This window comes from Varroa destructor, unplaced genomic scaffold (assembly GCF_002443255.2).
Source record: "Varroa destructor unplaced genomic scaffold, Vdes_3.0 BEIS01000005.1, whole genome shotgun sequence".
NCBI classification, from domain to species: domain Eukaryota; kingdom Metazoa; phylum Arthropoda; class Arachnida; order Mesostigmata; family Varroidae; genus Varroa; species Varroa destructor.
This window is the reverse complement of record NW_019211458.1, coordinates 18865509-18888131: the sequence shown is the minus strand read 5'-3', so window position 1 is coordinate 18888131 and position 22623 is coordinate 18865509. Positions and strand designations below refer to the sequence as shown.

Below are 22623 nucleotides of genomic sequence, written 5' to 3'. Positions count from 1 at the left end.
TAAAAATAATAAAAAAAGCGAATTTCGAGAGTATATGTACATGGTATGATTAAAGTAATCGTTAACTTCCAACGTTTGTAAAACGGTTGCGGCGTTACCGGCACCAAGCGTGACCTCCAACGTAGTCCCCTTTGATCTATCAGGCAAAAGCTGTAAAATGTCAAACGTGGCGCTGATCTATATACAATTTACATTGTTTGTCTCGACGAGTCGATACTGTAATGATATCACGCCTCTATCCAGCACCTTAGGGACGAGCAGTCAATTGTTTCGACGGTTATTTTTCGATGTTGTTGATACTCGTTCTCCCAGTCCGGATGCTATTTGTAACTGTGTTGAAACTTGCAAGTCACGTTGACTAGTAGTTCCCTCATTGCCTAAGTTTCGTTTGTTTGCCACCCATTGGCCTCTACTAATGCCAAGAACAGTTTCCGTTGGCTCTTCACGACGAACGGATAGACGGGGTATTATCAGACTATTTTAGTTGATATCTATTTCGACGTTGACGAGGTTTTGCCAGATGTATTATGCTTCATCTGAGACTCTATGTTGTCGCTGCATAGCGCCATAATAAGCTACAGTTATGATTTCGGGTGCTCGCTCAGAGGGTAGCCGTGTTTTTGCACTGACATGTTTTGTATTAGGTTTGGCGCTTTTCGTAATAGCTGTTTCGGGGATGAGGAGACTCAACTGCCAGCCTCAGGGTCATCATTGTACATGCGCCTCACTACAGTGTCAATAAAGGTTATAACAAGCCCAGATCAAATTCTAAGATGTTCTTCAGTTCAAAAATAATTAGAATACTTGCGGGCAATATCGTGCCATATGGCCTTTTCATAGTGATCGGCTTTATTTAGCGGATAGGCAATATGTGTTTCAGAGTAAGTAGAAGTAAAGTTTTACATATCACGAAAATTAAAGATTCAGCCTAAGCAAACCTTCAACGTTTGGTACAAACGTCTGTCTTGCTTCTGATATAGTCGCTTTAGAGCTTCCATGCTGTTCTAAGTTAACAGCTAGTATGAGCTGTGAAATGTTTACAGATCAATACAGACATATATACGTGGTAGTAGTTCGAAAATCAGCCCGCCTTATTCAAGCAGTTTAACATCGTCAAAAAATCGGATTTTATCTTCTCCTGAAACCGCTGACGCACCTGTTTATAGCCGTCGATAGATAGTAGGGGTGATACTCTCAAAAGTATTTGTTCCAATACAGCTAGCGCAATGGGATAAACCGTGAAAACTATAACTTTACCGTAAAGTGAGTTCATAGTCATGCTGAAGAAAGGTTGTGTGGACCCCCTGCTGTAATAACGGTTAGTATTCAGGTGCAGTCCCAGGTGTTCAGGCTAACAGTTCAATTTCACAAGAACGTTATTGCATTCATATTAAACCGTCCATGTATTGGGCAGATCATTATTTGGAATGCTATAACCTCATAGGTTTATCTCTGTAGAAGCATATACATAGGGTTGCGACACAAAGAAATCTTCATGGCGCTCAAAATAGAGTTGTCCTATTTCCCTTTTTTAAGCAGGACAGGTCTCTCGTTTCTTTTCGTAGAGAACTTTTAACTACAGTTCAAATATCCCTGCCCTATATCTTTTAAGTAGGGATTAACGTGAGTGTCGTTAACACAAGCGTCCATGAATATTTCCACATATCCTTAAAACCTCTATGAAGATTTACAATTCCCTATGTCTATTAACACTAATCCAAGCTCGGTAACACTATTTAAAGCTTTGAGGGGTATTTTGATAGCATGTGGTTATTATGTCAACCATGGCATTAGCTTTTTCGGGTTTAATAAACGTGGCTTTAGATCGACTTCAGTTGGGTTATTTTGATCTATAACTTGTACATCATCGTGTCCTTTATGGCTTGTTGTTTCGAATAGTGTCCGGTCCAATTTACGATTTACGCTACAAGTGTCATATGATCTTTTTGTGTTTTCGCTTGTAAGAGGTGTGTCAGCTGCAGATGCGTATCTATTGATAGAAAACAGAGGTATAGCATTATTAGCATTTTTGACTTAAATCAAAATGTTCTAACGCTACGTTTCGTTCAAAGACTGCTCTTCTCAGGTCAAGCATAACCGCACAACAGGTTCGTTTTCTTTTAGACGCTAGACTAAACCATGCGCGCTTGGACCACGAACGCTTAACGTTGTAAGTTTCATCAGTTCAAAATTGCCCCACATTTGTTTAGTTGCTGTTCGGGGTCGTAGAGCCGAGCCTTAGACCTATGGTCCCACTGGGGTCTGTGCACTGCAGATAGTTGCGTGAGGTGTCTCTGTAGGGCCTTTATATGTCTCTGTGTCTACGCGTGAGGTGGGAGACGCAACGAAGCGGGCCGGTATCTGGATTTCACGGGTCATTCATTCGTGAGGTGTCACTCCTGCTGAAGGTCTTTTGACATAGTCGATCGTCGGGCTTTGATAGTCTTCGTTTGTAATAGAAGCAGCCATGACAGAACTGATGTCAACCATTGTTGTTCTCCTGTGCAGTACTCAAAGACTGCACAAGCGAGGAACAAATCAACGCTGTCAGTGTTACTGGCTTCCTAGAAAAGTAGTTAGTGTTTGGTCGAATAATATATATATATATATATAGATAATGACTGCGGAGATTTTGACCACGGCTCTCTCAATAACGGCGTAACTAGTTAACGTAAACTTCCACAGCGAACAGTAATAAGGATTTCTATAGATAGATTATTATGTACTATATACAGTGTGAACATAGGAAGACGGGTCATAAAAATGATGCCGATCCGTTTACGTAGCATAGAATTTCTGCATGAAAGCAATACTGACGACTGTTCAAGCTCGAGCAAAATCAAGTGTTATCCTTTCGTGCAGAAGTGTGGCAGTGATAGATGTCGCTACGAGCAAGATCAGCGATTTTATTTTTTGCTCTGATAACTCGACATTAATATTGCTTTTATAAGCTGAAAAAGTAATCTCACTTCGCTATTCGAATTTCCCAATCAAAGAGCATTCGATTTATTAAAAGTATTTAATTTTTCTCGTTGTCTGCATTTTACTATATTTTACGCATATTTATGTCCCAGTGTAAATTTAAGAGCCGAAAATTTATTTACTAAATGTTTTTTGTTTCGATTGCTAGTCTAAATGAGACGGTTGTAGAATTTTTTGTTCGATCGAAAGAGGAATGAATTTGTTAACAATTTTTTATAAATAGAACGATGAACGCTTGACGAAACAGTTTACTTGCCTATTTTGGCTTTGTTAAACGAAGATTTCATTGTTTTTTACAGGAACTTTTTTGCGGAGATGGCGAATGGGCTGGATTAGGCGGAAATTCTATGGGGTCCTCGTCATCAGCTGTATCTCTCAATGGGTCAGACCCCTCAGGAGACCCATTTAGTGGTGTACTGCTCCACAATGCCTCTCTGCCATCGGCAATGGATCCGTCTATTGGATTCGCATCATCGGCTAATGTCTCTCAACAGGTTAACCTGCAGAGCGGACAGGTGTCAAATGGAATACACCAAAGTGTCGTAAGCAATGGCCACGCTACTTGTGGGGTTCCAGAAGATGCCCGTTCGATGAGCGAGCAGCAGAACGCCCAAGCGGCCAACTGTTTTGGTTGTCAAACTAGCTGTGGAGGGCAAGGTAAGTGATCTTAATAAGCAAAGATAGCATGTAAAACCGGCGGCCGTTACTAAGCTAGATCTTACCAGTCTGATAACTACACAGTCTTTTGCAATCTAGATCACAAATGAGCTAAACTTCGCGACATGAAAAAATGAGCGATACTTTGTTTGAACCACGCTTAAATCAAGCAAAGCATCTTATGGTCTATGAAGAAAATATGAAGAGACATTGCATTAGCTCTACACTATTTTAGTTAGGAAAATGATTAGTAAAATATGATGAATAGTACTGACTAGAACTAATGGTGGTTACTGAGAGCGAAAGATCTTCAAGGATTCAAGATTTACACAGGACACCGCCAAGATGGTGACAGAAGAAAATTACGCCGTACCCTTTTAGCTCAAGATTATGGAAAACAGAATACTAGAAAAAAAAGTAAGAGATTATCTTAGGACAGGTAAAATGCGCAACCTAAAAGGTGAAAGGTATGAAAGGGAGGAGGGTGTTTGTTATTGTGTTTCCTGGAAACGCGGAGATTCCAAGAAACAGAATGGACCTTCTATTATATGGCATAAGGTAAAATTTGTTGTGGCAACGGTGTTTGGGTAGGTATGCCCAACGAAGGCCATGATATCACAGAACGGTGAAACTGCGGAATAAATGATGGTTTCCATTTCGAAGGATATCGGTTAGGCTCACCGGTTAAAAAAAGCAGAACAAATACATAGTTTTCCTAAACAAAAATGAAGAATCTAGATCAAAAATGGTGCCATAGCATAGATGTTTGCTGGGAAGAGTGAAAACTCGCAGAACGTATCGAAAGTAATGGGTAGTCTCTTGGAAAACTAAGCCAAGTGCCTATACTCTTCTCGGCGAAACCTCGTTACGAAACAAATATTCGTTCATTTTTGCCCTATCCACATACATCTATATACGATGGTAAAAGCGTGGAAGTTCTGGCAAAATGTAACGCTGGTCACAAATTATCACTGCTTGGTGAAAGTCAACGCCTATATAAGAGATGAAATACAAACTAGAAGATACAGATCGTAAGACATATAGGCATCCTTCCACAAAGAGAAACAAGACAAAATGATAGAGACCTTCTTCAAAAACAATTTTGACGGCTTGATGTCCGTCAAAAAGCAGGAAAAATTTAGTTCTTGGACATCCCCCATATTTTTGTACAATTTAGGAAATTTTAGTTTTAAAAAGTTTAAACGAACGTTTGTGCTTGACACGAACATATGTCATCGGTAAACAGATGCAGCCAATATCGAGCCATCTGTGCTCTGCAAGGTTATAAGCAAGCGAATAAGACGGATTCTACTCTTAAAAGATGAATACGTAATGCCGCCATGGAAATGCTCCGACATTTTCAAGCCTGTAACATACATGTGGGCAAATATAGTACAGCGTAAGTTGTAACGTAACAAATGAGAAGCTGAACATCAGTGATTCGATCCGAAACGTCCCGTCGTAAACCCCATTTGTATGTAACACGTCGCGGAAACAACCCGCTGATGCAACATGCCATCGTATTTCAACGATAATCAGAGCGTGAATAAAAGATCCATACTATTATTACTATATGATAGTTGGGAGCTTAATCATGTAGACCGAACAAATAAAGCGCTCGATGCGTTAACAAGAATGGTTTCGCTTCAACGTGGGTTTACTGTTTTTAATTGTACCGCCAACGGCTAGAAAGGGTGAATGCGTTCAGCTTATAGCTTCTGTGGCTCGTCGCGATACACCGTTTCCCGCCGATCCTCGGGTGAGCTATACCTAGAGCTGAGAGCTGACGTTAGTTAGTTAGCACCGAAGCCTAATCACCTATAGTACTGTGTTATCTGCTCTTATTTTAGTCTGTTTCAACGATGCGAACAGAAAACGCAAATCAAACTTAACTTTTGAGCGGTGTTCAATTGTTACGACAGTATCAACCAGAATGTCTAATTTGCATTTTTAACACTCGCAACAAACGATCTCCTTTGACTTTCTGCAGAAATTATTGTGAATACGCATATCTAATCATGATCCCGTTTCTTTGTGCTATGAAAATGCTGCTCCATTAAAACTTTGACCACAATTACGGTCGTGTCATGGATAAGCTCTATTTTAGCCTGATAATTTGTAAAAGTGAGGGAAGCTATTATAGAAACGGTATTGAACGTCTGACTTCTAGCTTATCTTCGAGCTATTGTTCCCCTTTTAGTTCTGAGATATCTGCTTCGTATTTGCCTATGATCATTAACGAGCGAAGTATGAGTTTTTGTAGATTTTTTCCCCTTAGGCTTTAACATTCAGGATTTGCTTTCTCTGCTATTCGTATCTAGGCAACCTTCTTTCCTGCGAGATAGTGAATTTTTCACGAGGCATTTGCCCTCACCATTAGTACTTACCGCTTACCACAAAGTCAACAATGCATTAAAAGATATTGATTGGTAATACTTACACCGGTGCTTGAGTACTTTTACACACAGCTCCTTGCAACTGTCACTTTTCGTTGGAGCCTAATCGGGCCGGAGGCGTGGACAGGCTAAGTGGAAACCGTAAAATGAACTATGCCACTTGTAACATAACTTTATTATAAAGTTGGTAGGATCTTCACATGGCACAAGATACTTAGCCATGAAAACAAGAATGGTAACTATTGTCTATGTTCCCTCTGCGACTTTACGAGCTGCAGATCCAAAGGAAAAATGATTTAATAGCGTATACGTTAGTCACTGGATCAAATAGTACCAACTCGGTTACGTGTTCCTTGACCACATACAATTTTACTTCTCCGCTAAAAGTACCTAGTTGCAATCGAAAAAAGGAATGGCCATTGTAACGAGCACGTGTTACTGTTAGCCGCGCTAAATGGGGGAAATCGCAGCTAAACTACTACAACTACGAGCGTTGTTTGTCTGACGAAGTTCACATAAACAACGGACACGACTGCTGATGCCGTCGCTAACGGTTAGTATCCCAGCGCTACCCTCGGCTGGACCATCAGCGACCGTCATCTCCACGGCGACGACTGATGTCATGCTTCTTAAAGGGAACGTGCTGTGTCCACCGCAATCTCCAGCTGTTATCGCAGTTATATCTTAGCCTCGTTTCGCTTTTTTCGTGGTTATTGCCACTATTTTTCCTGTTGCTATCGCTGTTACCGTTACCGTAACTGTTCCCGACATTTCTGTCTTAATCGTTCGAAACGCGAAGCGTTCGCTGGCGCTGGCTTCCTTTACAAGCTCTCCGCCGTTGTTACAGCTGCTGCTGGCATATCATAGTTCCGTGTTGCCTTCATGTGACGTAGATCGTGGTTGCTGTAAATGTTCCCGCCGAGTTCTCTTGGAGGACCACGACGTTGCTGTTACACCCACTAGCAGGTGTACCAGCGGTTCGCATTGCCAGTTTTGTGACACCGCTAGATGCGCGGGCGACAGCAGCTGTACACGCAACGCAACCGCAACGGTAGGGTCAAGTAGGCATATTTGTCCTTAGTTATTCATCTGTCATAGCTAGCTAGTAGTATGGCGGTCACTAACTACTCATACAACTGCTGATCCTAGACCACAAAAGCCACCAATGCTGGCAGCCGAAGGCGATTCTGACAGACCTAACAGCGAGCGTTTCGTTGTCACAGAATTAGCTATTGGACGATCGATTCACTGTTGTTGAGCAGCTGACTGGCAATGGGGCGGAATTGCGGACGCAACTGCTACAGTACGAATGGCCTTGCAGTAGTGAACAATGAACTGCTCATTTCAGTTGGGTAGAGATAATTATCAACTGACTGAAACTTTATCTATGCTTGTATTCGTGTTGCTGCATAATAGTGATTAAAGGTGCGCTTTTGATCCGAGAGAACATCGGTTTATATGTTTGCGCGGGTAGGCCGAATCGACCTCGACTCTTTCTGAGTCAAGTGGGGCCAATTACTAAGGGTGACAAACGTTCAAATAACAACACTAGGTAGTCACCAACGAGAGTTTTGATAAAAGTAGCCGTGCAGGTTTGTTGCTGATGGCGGTGGCTGTGCAACACGTCTATGCTCGGAAGTGTTGCATGAACGAGGATGTTATGTAGATTATGACACTCTTGGGGCTGGCTGGCTGGCTGACTGACGTTTCATCCCTATAGAGCAACTTTCTTAAAGAAGTTATACTATTATATGTACAGAGCGAGTAAACTTAGTAACGGGCCGCAGCTAGCTTCTACCGTCCCTTCTGTATCGTATCGCTTGTGCTCTGTATTGTATGATTAGCAGCTGCAACAGTGGCTGTAGTATACGGTGAGTTTGCCTCGAAACTAGACAAAACGAGGTAAAATAGCGCTATGGCAAAAGATAGCCTGCAATGCGTTGTAACGTAACAACTCGCGCCATCGTCAACCTACACGAAGCGGCAGATCTTAATAATCGACCCGTTTGCGTTGCCGATTGCACTCGTGTCATAAAAAAGCGTGACTAAGAAAAAAGAAGTACAGAACAACCATCGATGGAGACTGTACTCCTTTGCTGTTACTAATGGCTGACGTAGAAGTGTGATACGGTTGCGTAGTGCATTGTCAGACTCGAGAGTGTGCAGAGGAAGTACCGAGGATTACGTTCGTAAACGGATATGAGGTGGCTAGAAGAAAAACCCTGCGGATATTGTAAGTGGATGCGCAGGTAGAAGTTCATGGCAGTGGTAGTTAAAGCTGAAATATGTGCTTCAGTGAGCCAAGGCCTGCGGTGATAAGCGATGAACGTGGTTTCTGTCAGTCTTATGTCGGATTACGAATCTGCATCTGTAAACCAAGTAAATGTCTACAGCAACGGACTCAGATCGTAAAAAAAAGAACTGAAAAGAGCAAATCGCGATTTAATGAATATGGCTGCCTTCATCCCTTGATCTATTATAGCGCTTCAATTTCGTGCGTGTGTGAGCGAAGAGGGTATTCTTTTTGTCTAATGCAGGAATTGCCACTTGGCAGATTATGTAACATACCCACGTGCGTTACGAAACTTGTTCTCTGTCGTCAGATCGCCATCGAAGTTAGTACTTATCGATCAGCAAGCAAACTATAAAGCAACAAATACAAGTTAAAAAAACACTTATCTAGAACAGTGCAGTGGTATTGCACATGGAAATGGCGGAACAGATCGATAATTGATAAAGCATGTTTATCTAATGGTTGACCCTTGTAGAATCAGTGAGCGAGCGATTCGTTGATAGGTACAATATTAAAAGTCGATACTAATCAGTGTCATATTAAGACGGTAAATTCATTTCGTCAGAATGTCTATAGGCGGAACGTGGTCGCCAAACCTGCAGGAACATCCGGACAATGGAAATTAATTGTTACTTATCGAAGAAAAAACTGAAAAGATCGAAAAGAAGTTAACATGATAGGGCATTAGCATAGCATAAATCAATATACTGCTGGAAAGTTATCCGTAAAATTTTCTGCGAGGTAAATTTTGACGTTTCTAGTACAGAGCATCACGATATTGTTCTCGTTTGCTGGTCGGTTTTAGGGAGTCATTATAGCGGTGCCGACGGAAAGACATCCGGTATAAATGATCAACCTACCACGCGAGATCTGCTATCTTTCAATACTTCCACAGCGTCCTGGGATCCGTTTGAACTTTTTCCAGAAGATTTCGCATCGCTAGCTTCCAACGGAACAGCGACAAGTCTTTCTCCTCAGCTCGGCCTAAACGGGACCGATCATACCACTGTCGCCTGCATTCCGGTGCCAAATCGTAAGTCGTAACAAAGTTCCAAAGAACTATTCCCATTTAATTACCATAACGAGACCATATAATATAGTTGGCAGTTTACTTTTAAACGAATTATTGGCATATTTATTTTAGGTCCATACCATCTTAGAGTTGCTGTTTCCCGAGCGCTGCGACGTAAAGATAACACCATAATCAGCCTAGCGCTGCGTTGCTAAGACTTTCCAAAAGTGAGAGATTGGTGACTGTATTTCTCTTCGCGACCCATAATTACTGGGATCGCCCAACGGTCTAGCCGGCTAAAGCCGACCGATGATGTCAAAAGGTGTTGATATCGCTGGAACAATTTGCTCTCTTATAGATCGAATACGTTGTCAAACGATGGATTGCTGGAAAGATGCCTAATTGAACTCACGACTTGCTGGGTGCTTATCATTGGCAATGAAGCTCAAAGAACTCGACGGCCCTTTTCAGTCGCAACAATTGCTAGTAAAAAATGAATGCATACAAATGTCGGCTGTGAAGCGATGGTGGATGTTCAAAATCGGCTGGGTGATCGCGGCGTCATTTACGTCCAACAGCTTACGCAAGGAATACGTAGCGAGCGATCGAGTCTGCACGAAGGGTCCAATCCTAGGATCCACACTGAAAACATAATACGATTATAGTCAAGGTGAAGCTGAAATTGGTTAACGAATATCAAAACAGAACTTCATAGTATTAGCAATGATCGGTAGTATACGATCATTTAGTTATTATAGGTAGCACGCTATTTTACGAAGTTCTATCTGGCGGCAAACCGGCCTCAACCGCTGCCACCATTCCGTTTCTATTTTTTGCAAAGAAGAAACAGTTAGACTCTACAGGACGGGCGCAGCTGCTGCAGCCTTGCTGCTTCTATTCTTAACGGCGACGGCTAAAACTTACGAAGGCGAAACCTTCGCGTTGCAAACAAGCTATCCTGTTTTGGCGAAGCTCTTGTTGCGATGGCGTCCCAGCCTTTCAGTACTAAACTCTGAGGATCTGATTCTTATTGCATTTAACTACGGCCTATTGCGCCGAAGTGAGGGGATCGAGTTGACTGGACTGTGCGGGTCTATCTGCCGCTTTACCGGTGTACATATTGCAAAGAAGAAACCTTACGAAACTCTAAAAGCGGATGAAAAGGCAGGCGTACGGGGAGCAGGGACGATCTTTGAGATTGCTTCTGACCTCGTACCGCAAGACTACTAGACCTACTGATTCTCGATGCTGCTGATGGTGGGATTTAAACACTCAAGAAAGCTAGTCTATCAAGATAGGGCGATTTGGTAGGCAAGTTCGCATTCTTTGCCGCTGTTGCGCTCTGTTAGATGCTGTGGGTGAGAGTCGAATCGGCGAAGACCGGCGATAAAACCAAGCTTACTATGAGCGCTACTGCCAATGGTGAGTTATCGACTCGATCGATTAGAGACCGATACCAGCGCCCTGTGTCCTATACAGGCAACTATGCAGGAATAGCATTAGAGCTGTCCGTAATGTACATGCACAACACTGTCCTGACAGAGACCTGAGAATCCGAAAGCAGGTCGACAAGCTAGTAGCAGTAGCAAGACTAGCAGCGACAGCACACACACACACACACACACACACACACACACACACACACACAGACGCTCACGCTAACTTACACACATAATAGTACACCTAACGGCAACACTAGAGCCAATGGAGGTTTAAGCAAGGAATTTTGAGCAACATCGTGGGTGAGGCAGCGCCGGGGCAGGAGCGTCAAAAAGGAGAAAACCTGGCCATCTATTGGGATAGAAAACGAGGCCGACTCTTACGAACGAATAAGGTCGGTATCGATTTTAGCACAACGATTATTTCGGTGCTACGATCGTTCAACTTAACACACGCGCTCCCGGTGGGTAGCAATGAAGGGCAGTGAGGGCGACAGGTAAAAGGGCACACGAATCTTACAATGATTGGGTGACTGACACAAATGAACGGATGGACAATCATTGCTCGTTCGAGTAAACTAGTTCGAAGAGTAATGGCGAGTATTCTAGGAAGCAATACGAACGAGAAGACTACTCCCGTCGGCTACTTGTGTTGTTTTCTTTTCGAATACGTATAAGTCAGTACTATCTAACTGCCGTCTACCTGCTTGCATCTGACAGGTGGCATTGGGTCAAAGCCTGGGGCCAGATCTCGTTCAGCCCCCATCGCTATGGTTGTGGACGACCAACACGACCGAAGGCTGTTGAAGCTTCTGGTTAGCCCGGGGGCTAGTAGATGACTAGAGAACGTACGTGGTCGTCTTGCTTTGTGGGTGTAGTTAGCCACGTTGTATGATATATCGGCTCCTGCTGCTACTACCTGTGCTGCGCGCTGCAATGGACGTGTATGGGGGAAGCCTTGTGCAAACGGAGGTGAGTGAATGTCGCCCCCCTCCCCCTCCTTCGTCTTAGTCATTGAAGACGCTGAAGCTGTGACGACAACCACAGAATGATGATGCCCTATATGTATGATGTCTAGTTTGGTGGTGCATGACTTGCCGATGAGGGCATAGCCAAGACGTCTGGCGCTGTCCGCTCCCTCAAATCATGATTCAGAAATTCGCTTGCGATTCTGCGAGAACCATAAAATGCGAGAGGAAAGGAAACAGCCGGGAGTGTAGCGCGAATACGATGACTGAAGTATTTTTGACTAACTTGAGATTAGTTAGCTTATTTTGATAAAACTTTTTTGCCCGTCCCATGCTCTGATAACCGTTTTTTAGCAATGAATCGTACACCAGTGACCCAAAACAGGCAAAAAAGTATGCTTTTGTGGCATATATGATTTGGGCCATAGTTTTTGTTTTATTTACTTACGAGAAAGCGGTGAGTAGGGACTGGAAATCTACATCGCTTTCACTACGCGAACTCAACCAATATTGGCTTTGACCTAGAAATTACAACCTCGAATCCAAATTGAAATTACTCTGTCACCTAGTATGTCGTAAGCTCTGCTACTCTGTCCCATTAACAACGCTTAGGGATCACTCTAACAAGATCGAATATTTCTGTCCCTGATACTTTGCTATAGGAACTTATGGATGTGTGATAGAAGCTTTTCTCTAGGACAGCGCCCAAAAACAAACCTGTTTAACCTTCTCAATCAATCTGCGGTCCACTAACTGTAGTATACAATGTGGAATCGGCATAGCAGATCGGCTTGCCTCTCCATGTGAATGTTCATCGATTGCTACCCAAATGCGTTGCGGCTTTTTAAACCGCTGGCGGCTTTTTTTTTCGAATAAAACGAGCTTTCCTTTGACCGTAACGTTGTCGTCCCGACACAACAAAGTAAACTGCGTTCGTGAACTCGTTCCGATGTTTTATTTGATCATATTTCAATGCTGGCTAAGACATTTGGCATCTTTTCTTTATAGTGGGCTGGTAACGATTGGCAGTGTCAAACCTCCATAGAAATCTGTGTGATATGTACGCATGTGCATGCCTTTAGCAACATGTAAAACCTCTACTAAAACGTGTTTCCATGAAGCATTTTTCAAAATAAACAGATTATATCACCACCGAAATTTTGAGAATTGTATTATTGAAATTAGTATTTCTATTAGATCAGTTGCCTCCCGTGTTCGTTCGGAAGACTCTCGCGATCCCCAAATAATCCTGCACACTTCATACACCACAAAAAGACGAAAATATTACCGTCATTGCTCATATTTGATGCCCTCTTCAAAACATCCAGGTTAGATCCTCGAAAAGGATTCAGTCACATACAAATAGGTATATAAACTTGATTCAGTGGCTTTCGCAGGCAAACCCATCTTGCAGCCACGTTAGTATGCATAATAGTTCTTATAGAGGAAAATTTTCTTATAGCGTTTCACAGACGATATCCTGCAATGCTCATTGAGCTTTTCACGCTACTCGACATCCGGTTCCCAAGGCGAGTTCAACGGCCACATCCATTCGAAATTCCTTAGTATTGTGCATGAAAAAATTCACTGTTCATCGGTTAAGCCATCCAGACATACGTGTGGGGACTACAGCCTTGTCCGGTAAGGCATGAACAGTATTATACGCTTTTTAGGCCTCTCGCCTACGCTTGAGTATACAGCACAACGGCATTCAGCTTGCTAGGAGGCCTATTCCCGTTGGACACTGTGTCCGCGTTTATACTCACTATTACAGGGGTAGGTATTCATTGAGAACTTTCAGCCTCACAGCGTCTTATTCTTACAAGGCTGCGAAGTCAACGATCACTATTCCTGTCTGGACGAATTCAACTTGAAAGTGAACCTCATAGTAGGTACTGTCGAAATCGAGTTTGCCACTACGTTTATCGTTGTCGATGGATAGGATATGTTTATCTGCAGATGCGCTCTTTATACGCGTTCCATTGAAACGGTCAAGTCGATCGACAACACATTGTTTTTAGTTGTCGACAGACATGTTGACCCAGATTTTGAAAATTGCTTGACTGTTTATTTAATCATGTGCTTGACAAGCCTGGCATGCGCTTGCAGTTATTCTATGCCGGGCTTCTGCTGAAGTTGCTAACTATGAACACCGCCACAGTAACAGGAATCAGAATACGTAACTTCGCGTATTAGTTTAAATGCGAATATATATATAAGGGGTTCTGAAAAACGTAACTGTTAGTGATTATAAACTCAGTTTTTGTTTATATCTGATTAATGTGAAGAAATTTGCATGAAGATGTAACATATTGTTGTATAACTTGTCTGTTACCGCTGATGTTAAAAATGACCATAATGCTGATCAGTAAGTACACTGCTGGTATCTATCGGCTATTAGTTCACAAAATTTAGAACATTTAATTCAACATATCTGGTACATTCATACTCAATAGCTGTTTCGGTGTTATCAGTTTTCTGTTGTAGACTCTCCCACAAGAAAAAGTCCATTGACGTCAGGTCTAAGGAACGGGAAGGGTATTTTATGGGACCCATAAGTTTGGGAAATTTTCATCCGAAGTTTTTGCATCCCTAAGTTCATGTGCGCAAGCTCCATCCTGAGTTGGCTACCTTTGTCTAAGTGTTTTTAAATGAGTGCTAAACCGATTTTTACTGTAAATCGAAGTTGTCACGATCTTTTTTATTGTCAGAAAAACAATAGTCTAATTAGTACCTGGTAACTGTTGGTATATTCACACGTTTCTGCATTACATGTGGATTCACGGTTGCGAAATCAACGCGATTATGCCCTTTAGTCTGAACGTAAACCCATCGTTTCAAACAATATTCCTCGATAACTGTGTACCCTGCCCATATTTATTCCGAGAGCCATTCAGGAAGTTATGTTCTTCGCTCGATTATCCGTTGTTGAACTTTTCCATCTTGCAACGTCTTCAAATGCTACGGACGTTTGATTCGCTGGTGCTAAACTCACGACTTTATTGTGTTACAGATTTCTGAGATGTTATGCTATAGCTTTCCAGTATTCGTTGATGTTCTTGGTCTTCCCGAACATTATCTACGGACATACTAAGCAGTTCCATCCGTTTCGAACTTATCTTTTATCCAATTAATTGTAACCTACGTAGAGGGATCCGCCCAACACTCCCTGCTACATTACAGTTGTGTTGCTCTCACACTTCCAATATCATTCGAAAAGTCTTCTTTGTTCAAAAGTTAGTCTCGGTCCACTTATTATTTCAACTAATTACACACTAAAAGGAACAAACGATCAGCAAATTACGATACCGTATACGATTTTTTGAATACGCTATATATACACAAAGTCTCCTACTGTCGTTTGATACCTGATTTTACTTGGGGCTTCACTACTGGCCAAAGCTGTGAAAATACAACAATGAACTCCGTAGCGTAACTTCGGGTAGAGATTTCGCCCTATAGCAGTGTCCTCACTGAATTCGGCCTTCCAGATCAGTGTCGACGTATGCCCATATAATCATGTTGTTAGACTAGGGGCAAACAGCCAATATCTTTTAATACACACGCACTGATCTTTGCGCGGGTTCACAGCCGTTTTGCTATTTAGAAGGCGATACAGCTTGGTCACGAAGTAACGACAAAGGAGGCCTAATCGTGCGTTCAAACGAAGTTTTCTTACCTTCTGTCATCGGTTTTTACCGTAGCGTCAGCATGTAGTTGCTTTCGTAACAGTATGGCCGACAGGTTGCTTTGCTTTTCGGATCTAGGCCCCGCCGTCGCCAAGTTTCGGCAACTAGCCCAGATGACATGCCGATTCCAGCATGCAAAATAGTCGATCCTAGCAACAACAGCGGCGTCAGATCAGAACCCACAGTTCATTCCTGGGTTAGTAGCGTTCAACCTATCGGGCTCACGTTTCTGCTGCAGAAGCAGCACGAAAAGTAAGGAGGAACCGCCTACTGAAGCAGCACACAGGTCGAGTGGCTACTCGTTTGAATCGATTATCATCTCTTGACGAAGTTTTTTTCATTATACAGAGTAGGTCTGCCAACGTCTCCTTCTCCATGATTCTTTCTTATCTTGCATGCTGGTGTGCGTCTGTAAGAATGTAGGTGTCGGATATGCAGAATCGACCGAGAGCTCTAACCAAGGCGGCATTCCTTGGCGACCGTTGCCTGCTGCTCATGCCACTCTCTCCGCTGCCTTTCTGTATTTGCCTGCTGTCGGCGGTCGACGGATCGCGGGGATGCCCCGCACTACTACTAAAACTCTGCGACCTAGGGAAGTCCCGCCAAGAATGACTGTGCGCGGAGTTCTTGGCGCCTTTTTCTTAAAGGTCTCGCCGGCTGGCTTGTCTGCTTTCGCAAGAGAAAAGCCCGCCATATCTTAGAGTCGGTTCTCAAGATCTCGGTGTGTTTGACTATATATATATATATATATATATATATCAAAATGGCGGACTTTTTCGTCGTCTCCTGCACCTAGAGCAGTACGCCTCAGAAAAAGACTTGATCTTATAGAACGTTTGGTGGCGGTGCTCTCTCCACTGCGTGATTGGTTGGTGCGTGCGAAGACACCCTCTCTTGTGGGTTCCAAGCAGGTGGCTCGTTGTCTCATATAGATGTCTTGACCCTTGATCGTCTCCGGCAAAATCTAGAGAGCGCTAGTGAAAGACGAACGAGGTTTTAAACTCGACAGTGGCTTTACAGCCGATGTCATTCGCCCTTAGACCTCCTTGAAGACATGTGTTCTCTTATGGCTGAACAGGTTTGCCCGCTGCGGCAAAGTGCCCCAGTATCAGTTATCGTCCATACAAACAGTATGTTCACCAAGAAGTTCGTATCCGATTGTAATGCAGACCTTCCGAAAAAGTGGTGGAAACGGAGAGCACTCGAGAAATTTTATTCTTCCGGCGACGAAGTGTCTTCATCTGGCAGTGACAGTGGTATGTGGTGAGAGAAATCGTTGGGTTTAAACGTAGATCTGTTGCTCGCCCGGTAGGGGTAGCCGTTAAGCAGCCAACTTGAAGTTAACTGACGTAACAATAAGCTAATCTTGCCTTATGCTTTTCTATTGAGCAGGACAATTATTCAGTTCTGTCAAAGCACAGTAGTGTAAAGGTTCCATAGATTAGCATAGTATTAAAAAAAAAAAACGATTCTTAAAGTAACGCTTCTCGATCGTGACGTTAGTCAGCTGACGTACTCTTACGAAATGAGTACCAATAAATGTTGCAAGTACAATCTCGTAGTTACCCCATAATTAAATTTTATAAATTTCTGTTTTTTTTTTTTATAGAATCGGAGAGCTTTCGCGGATTACCCAACGGTGCTGTCTGTAGCGAAAGCACATTTTCAAATGGCCGTCAGGGTCGATCAGCATGTTCGACAGCAGTTGCAATGTGCAAACAAAACGAAGGTCAGGGCATCGGATACGCTGCGAGCGACACCGGTGTCTCTTCGATGTACTCGGATGAATGCGATGAAGTACGTAACATTCAATCGTTACTTGTGCATTATTAGTAAAGATTCATTTCTATAGCAAACGTGTACACTTAAGACCCTTTTGTGATATAGCCATATCTCTTATCAAGTATTGAAAAAGTCTATCTACCATAGTACAAGTTAGCGCTGTATAGAAAAATTAATCATTTAACAACTGTTGGGGGTTACTGCGAGTCGACCAATCTGTCAGGTTTAGTCGGCCGCTGCATCTTTTCGATCGATTTTGTTTAGAACGTTAAAAGTATTGATGTCCAAATAATCTTGTTTTTTTTTTTGTTTTTCTACCCTGTCATATGGGCATAATAGGAATGGATGGACGGAGCAAGTGAGGCTTCGCACGAACACGAGCAGCTTGTCGTCGGTGACGGTGAGCTCAACTACCACTCAAACTCGTCGTCGACTTCGTCCTCCATGTCTTTCGGGTCCGGCTCAGCTGGCACCATTGATAGCTGCTGCACGGTCCCGCAGAAAAAATACAAGTTCTTCGGTCGTAAGCCCTTCCTTACTTGCAATGACATTACGCGCTCGCGAAGTCATGATGACGCCCACGTCGTTCCTCAGCCACAAAAGATTCACATTCGCTCGGAATTGCAGTTGCACGGACAGACCCTTCAAGATGTGCAGCACAACCATTCATACAGTGTGCCTAGTGAGGTGGGATTGCTTGCCCCTGTGTACAACGTCCAGGAGCTTAGTATCAGTGAGGCGGCGGGAAATAAACAGGTGCCGCGCTTCAAACCGAAGACACCTAATGACACGACAGCGGTCGCCAGCTCATCGGACAACGCCACAATGGGTTATGTCGATGAAGGCGCCGGTAGTGGACCGGTGACTTCATCACGTGACGAGCGTCGCGCACGAGAACTCGGTATTCCAATTCCAACCGAAGAAATTGTTCGCCTCTCCATCGACGAGTTCAATGAAAGACTGACGCGCTACGAGCTTTCGGATGACCAGCTCGCTCTCATTCGCGACATTCGTCGCCGTGGCAAAAACAAGGTGGCAGCGCAAAACTGTCGTAAACGCAAACTCGACCAGATCTCCACTTTGCAGTTCGACGTTGACCGTCTACGTGAGACGCGGCGCGCTCTCGAAGTCGAACACGAACAGCTCCGGCGGCTCGAGAACCTAGCTGATATGCGCCTTCGCCAGCTGACGGATCTAGTCAGCACAGCTGAAAGGCAAGGCAACCAGGTGACTAACCAGATAAACTCCGGGGCGCTAGGTCAAACAAGCGTCCGGCCAACGGCCGCCACTGGGGCAATACCCAAGAATTCTGCCAACCTTAAACTATGAATGAGTAACCGTGGATTCATTCAGAAGCAGAAAAACTGGAAAAGACAGAAGGAGGTGATCAATGGCTACCCTATATTTTGCAGATATAGGTCAGATAAGTTTGGCGAATTAGTCGCAACGTTGGCGATATGCCGCGATATCTTGCCATCTGTAAATAGCTTACTGTCATGTTGTTTGTACAACTATTGCTTTCCTAATTAACCAGTTAACTAGCGCTAAAATTTCAAATAATGCACGGCCTGTGCATGGGTATGTGGAAGTGGGGTTGTGTATGTTAGAGAGGAAAGTGTCCGTATCGCAAATGCGGTAGTTTTAGGGTTAGAATGTGAACAATGGGAGAGCACTTGACGACAAGCCAATGTGCTACACACTACTGCAGCATACTGTAAAGCAATCATAATTCAACGAGAAACTTTACCGATAAAGTGAATGGCACTTTGTTTGGCTCCGATTGTGATTACTATCTAAGACCCCTCCGTCTCACCCCAGCACCGCAATGATATCATTGCCTGGCTGGATTAATGAAAATCGTTGTTAAAACGTCACTTTGTCCTGCCTGTCAATAGTGGAAAATTATTTCATTTGAAACTGTAAAATGTGAAAGCAGACTGCTATCTTGAAGAGTTCTAGCTTTGGTAACGAAACGGGCATACCTATAAATTACTGTTGAAAATATTCTGTCAGAAAAAATCGTCAAATTGTCTAGGTAGGTTTCTTCTCAAGGCTCCTTTGGTTGAGTCACCTCAGTGTCGTCTCGGGGTCTTCATACTTAGACAGAATTTCTGTGTTGTACACAAGTATTGCTTTACGTCAGAAATCATTTTTTTTTTTTGCCGGTACTTCTTTGCTACTTAAAATGTATACTTGCAATATTAGCGACACTATTTGACAATACCATTACTATCGCTGACTAAAATAATAATTATTATTATTATTTTTAATTATTATCACAATACTAATTATGATTGATAGTTTTACATCATCATTCATGGGCGACCAAAGAGAATCAGTGAACAATGCTATGTATGACTATGCGTCCTGGGTACGTATGCGGATAAACGAACCCCTTGTAAATACTGTATGCTTAGAAAGAATGAGAAAAGTTTGCGTTTGTATGTTGTGTCGTGGAAATATAGAGAGTTGAGTGAGTCATGAACAAAGGTACGAGAAAGCGATAGTAATGACTGGAAGCAACGTTTGCAAATGGTGGTGTTTTTGAGTTTCTGGGAACATCTGTTGCGGTTGCCTCATGATGATTTTGGTTTCATATCAGAGCTAAAATTTATATTCTTAGCAACAAAGAGACAAAAAAAAAAATGTAACTCATAAAATACTAAACCATCAATTGGCTCTTCTAGCTCTCAATTTCATACACTGACCCCCAATCAAATTGCGTCTATAGCCGTGCAAATCTAGCAAACACAATCGGACACGTTACGATGTTTTGCTTTCAAATAATTTTCTTTTGTTGCCTACGTTGTGTATAGCGCATGACGCCCAACGGAGGATGCTCGTGCACCAGTTTGATGCTTTTTTGGCCTGCGCTGGCTGGCCACTAGCAGAAAAGCAATATTTAACAAACACAAAAAAGCAAAGAGAAAAAAACGAAAGATATTACTCTACCGGTGACGCACCCATTCTATTGGATTTTTGTAACGACGCTGCCGTCAATTTGTCCATGATGCAAAGCGAACCATCGAGGGGGCTCTATACAATAAAGAAATTAATATAATTTATAATGATTACGTAGTAACCTTTATACGACCCCTAGGTAAAACTTGTCTCGATGAAGACGAGGTTGGTTTATTTCTGCCCCCGTGCGTCATTCATTTGTATGATAAAACTCTTCTGCTTTGTGCATTGTTTGCCTATTCTATTCCATATTCATTATCGTTTCACATAAGCGCTGCGTCGATTGTCTGAAATAGCTTGCGGAGAGATAAAAAAGTTCACGTGGCCTTGTAACTTCAATACATAAATGGTTGAATGGTTGAACCTATTATAAATATGGCGGTATAGTAATAGTGATGCACCCCCACAAGGTCGGTCATTACCAAGTGTTGGGGTCGCCACTTGCAATAGTGCATTGTACTGGAAGTAAAACTCTCTCTCTCTCTCTCTCTCTCTCTCTCTCTCTCTCTCTCTATTTGTCGAGTTCACCTGTTGGAGTTGCTCGTAAGGCGTACTTTGTATCTGCTGCAGTGGCAAACGTGCACGCATGGACTGCCAGGGTGCCTGCGAAAGGTGCGATTCTGGTCGCCAAGTGCTACACACGGCGGCCCAACCCCCAGAAGAGTCGGTGTGCCTAATCGGCTTGCACGACCGCTTACCGCGGGCACGTTTGCCATGAAACATGAGCCGGTGAAACACACAATTACCTAAATTAAACACAAGTTCACTGCGCACGTCTTCCGGCAACGTGCTTAGAAATTCTTACTGCTGCAAACCTTTGGAAAAGTGAAATTGAAGGCCAAACGCACTAGTTGTCTTACAGACCTAACATTGGTCCCTACTTATCCATAGCTCACGCGTGCACGCGGATCGATTGTGCATAGAGGGTACCCTTCTCTACCCCGTCACTGACGGCTTTGATGCCTTTTCGTCTGGCAACTGTGAGTGAGAAACAGCGACGAATGAATGTATTTCATTTAAACTATCTAACCTAGTCTCACCCTGCCCGAAAGGTAGACATCACCTCTGGATCTGAATATCATTAATAGGTCTAATGCTACATCTATTCTTAGAATAGGTCCTCCATAGAACAACCTTGCTGCTCAAACAATATTGAAGGAGACGTTCCTTATTTTGCTTCTTATTTTACACCTTCAGTCATTACACTCTGAGCCTGCGATATTATTCAAGTCTTCAATGAAACATTACGATCCAGGTACGTCATGACATTTATGCCAATCAGTCCGTTCATACGGAGCAGAATTATGGTTCTGCCAATACAAAACCTGTCGTCGCACTTGTATCAGTTATAGCTAGGTAAGCTGGGAAACCTGTTTTTCAGCAGATGACCTCTCAGTCATGCCCTTACTTTTCTCGCTATAGCATCCAGTCACACTTCATGTCTGGCACGAGGTTTCAGGGTCACGGAAGACAGACCCTTAAAACCCTCATGCTCATTTGGCATTCTGTTACATAATACCTTGATTAGGCAATAGCTGTATTAACCGCGTCATAATGCGCCTCACAATATGTACGGCTTACAAATTTTAATAATTTCTTTCAACAGTTATGAGGCACATAATGATGAATCAGCAAACTGTTGAAAAACTTACCTTACAATCAACCTGTGAGGAGGTTCTGAAGCGGAGCGTGATTAGGTTGCAGATAGAAAATTGAGTAAGCGATATCAGGCATTTGACCATCCAACCACTTCACAATGCACCCTACAAGTATATCCTTCATCTAATAGAATTCCTAAAGTTCACGTTCTTCGTATTACCTAGCTGCTACAGTATCACTACAGATTATTATACTGCTACGCATATATTTAGTTGGACGAAAGAACACCACGATCCGAATAGCAACAAATGGCAAGTACACATACGTTGAACGAACGAACACATTATGATACATTGCGAACAGTTATGGTTTCCCATGAAGAGGCAATGTTTCATTTCTAAAAATAATGGTTTATCATATATAGCCTTCGCGTTATATATTTCTATGTAATATATCACAGTATTATAATAAAACTGCTGCAAATGGGTTCTTCTTAATCGCGTGTATGGGACAGATAAACGTCAACGGTTTTTCGTCACCCTGCTCTACAAACCAGAGTATGCCAATAATAATAAGATCTGGTTCGCATGATATGCGAAAGCACTTATTACAGGTAAAAAAGGTATCCTTTTAATGAAAATTCACTTATTTATCGATTTTAACACTGGATCTTCAAAAATTACTATAATCACATTGTGACAGATCTGCCGATTGGTTCGCTCATTATTCTTTAAACGCATAATGATTTACCAGCGTTTTTTCCGGTTTTATAGATTTTTTCTTCATGCTAAACATTGACAAAGTTACTTTGATCTGTACGACGGGCTGACGGCTTGTCTAATAAT

General features: G+C 42.8%; 1 protein-coding gene across 7 annotated transcripts in view; it reads left to right on the top strand.

Moving 5' to 3' along the window:
* cnc (NFE2 like bZIP transcription factor cap-n-collar) overlaps positions 1-20289 on the top strand; it is a 50682-nt gene extending 30393 nt beyond the window's left edge. For 6 of the 7 annotated variants that reach the window (XM_022806312.2, XM_086989318.1, XM_022806308.2 and 3 more), the window contains 4 exons: positions 3282-3639; positions 9134-9361; positions 17046-17233; positions 17558-20289. In XM_022806312.2, the coding sequence (XP_022662047.1) occupies positions 3282-3639; positions 9134-9361; positions 17046-17233; positions 17558-18547 (1764 nt within the window). In that variant the 3' untranslated portion in view covers positions 18548-20289. The remainder of the gene's footprint in view (positions 1-3281; positions 3640-9133; positions 9362-17045; positions 17234-17557) is intronic. The other variant, XM_022806310.2, reaches the window with a different exon arrangement.
* Positions 20290-22623: the final 2334 nt, after the last annotated feature.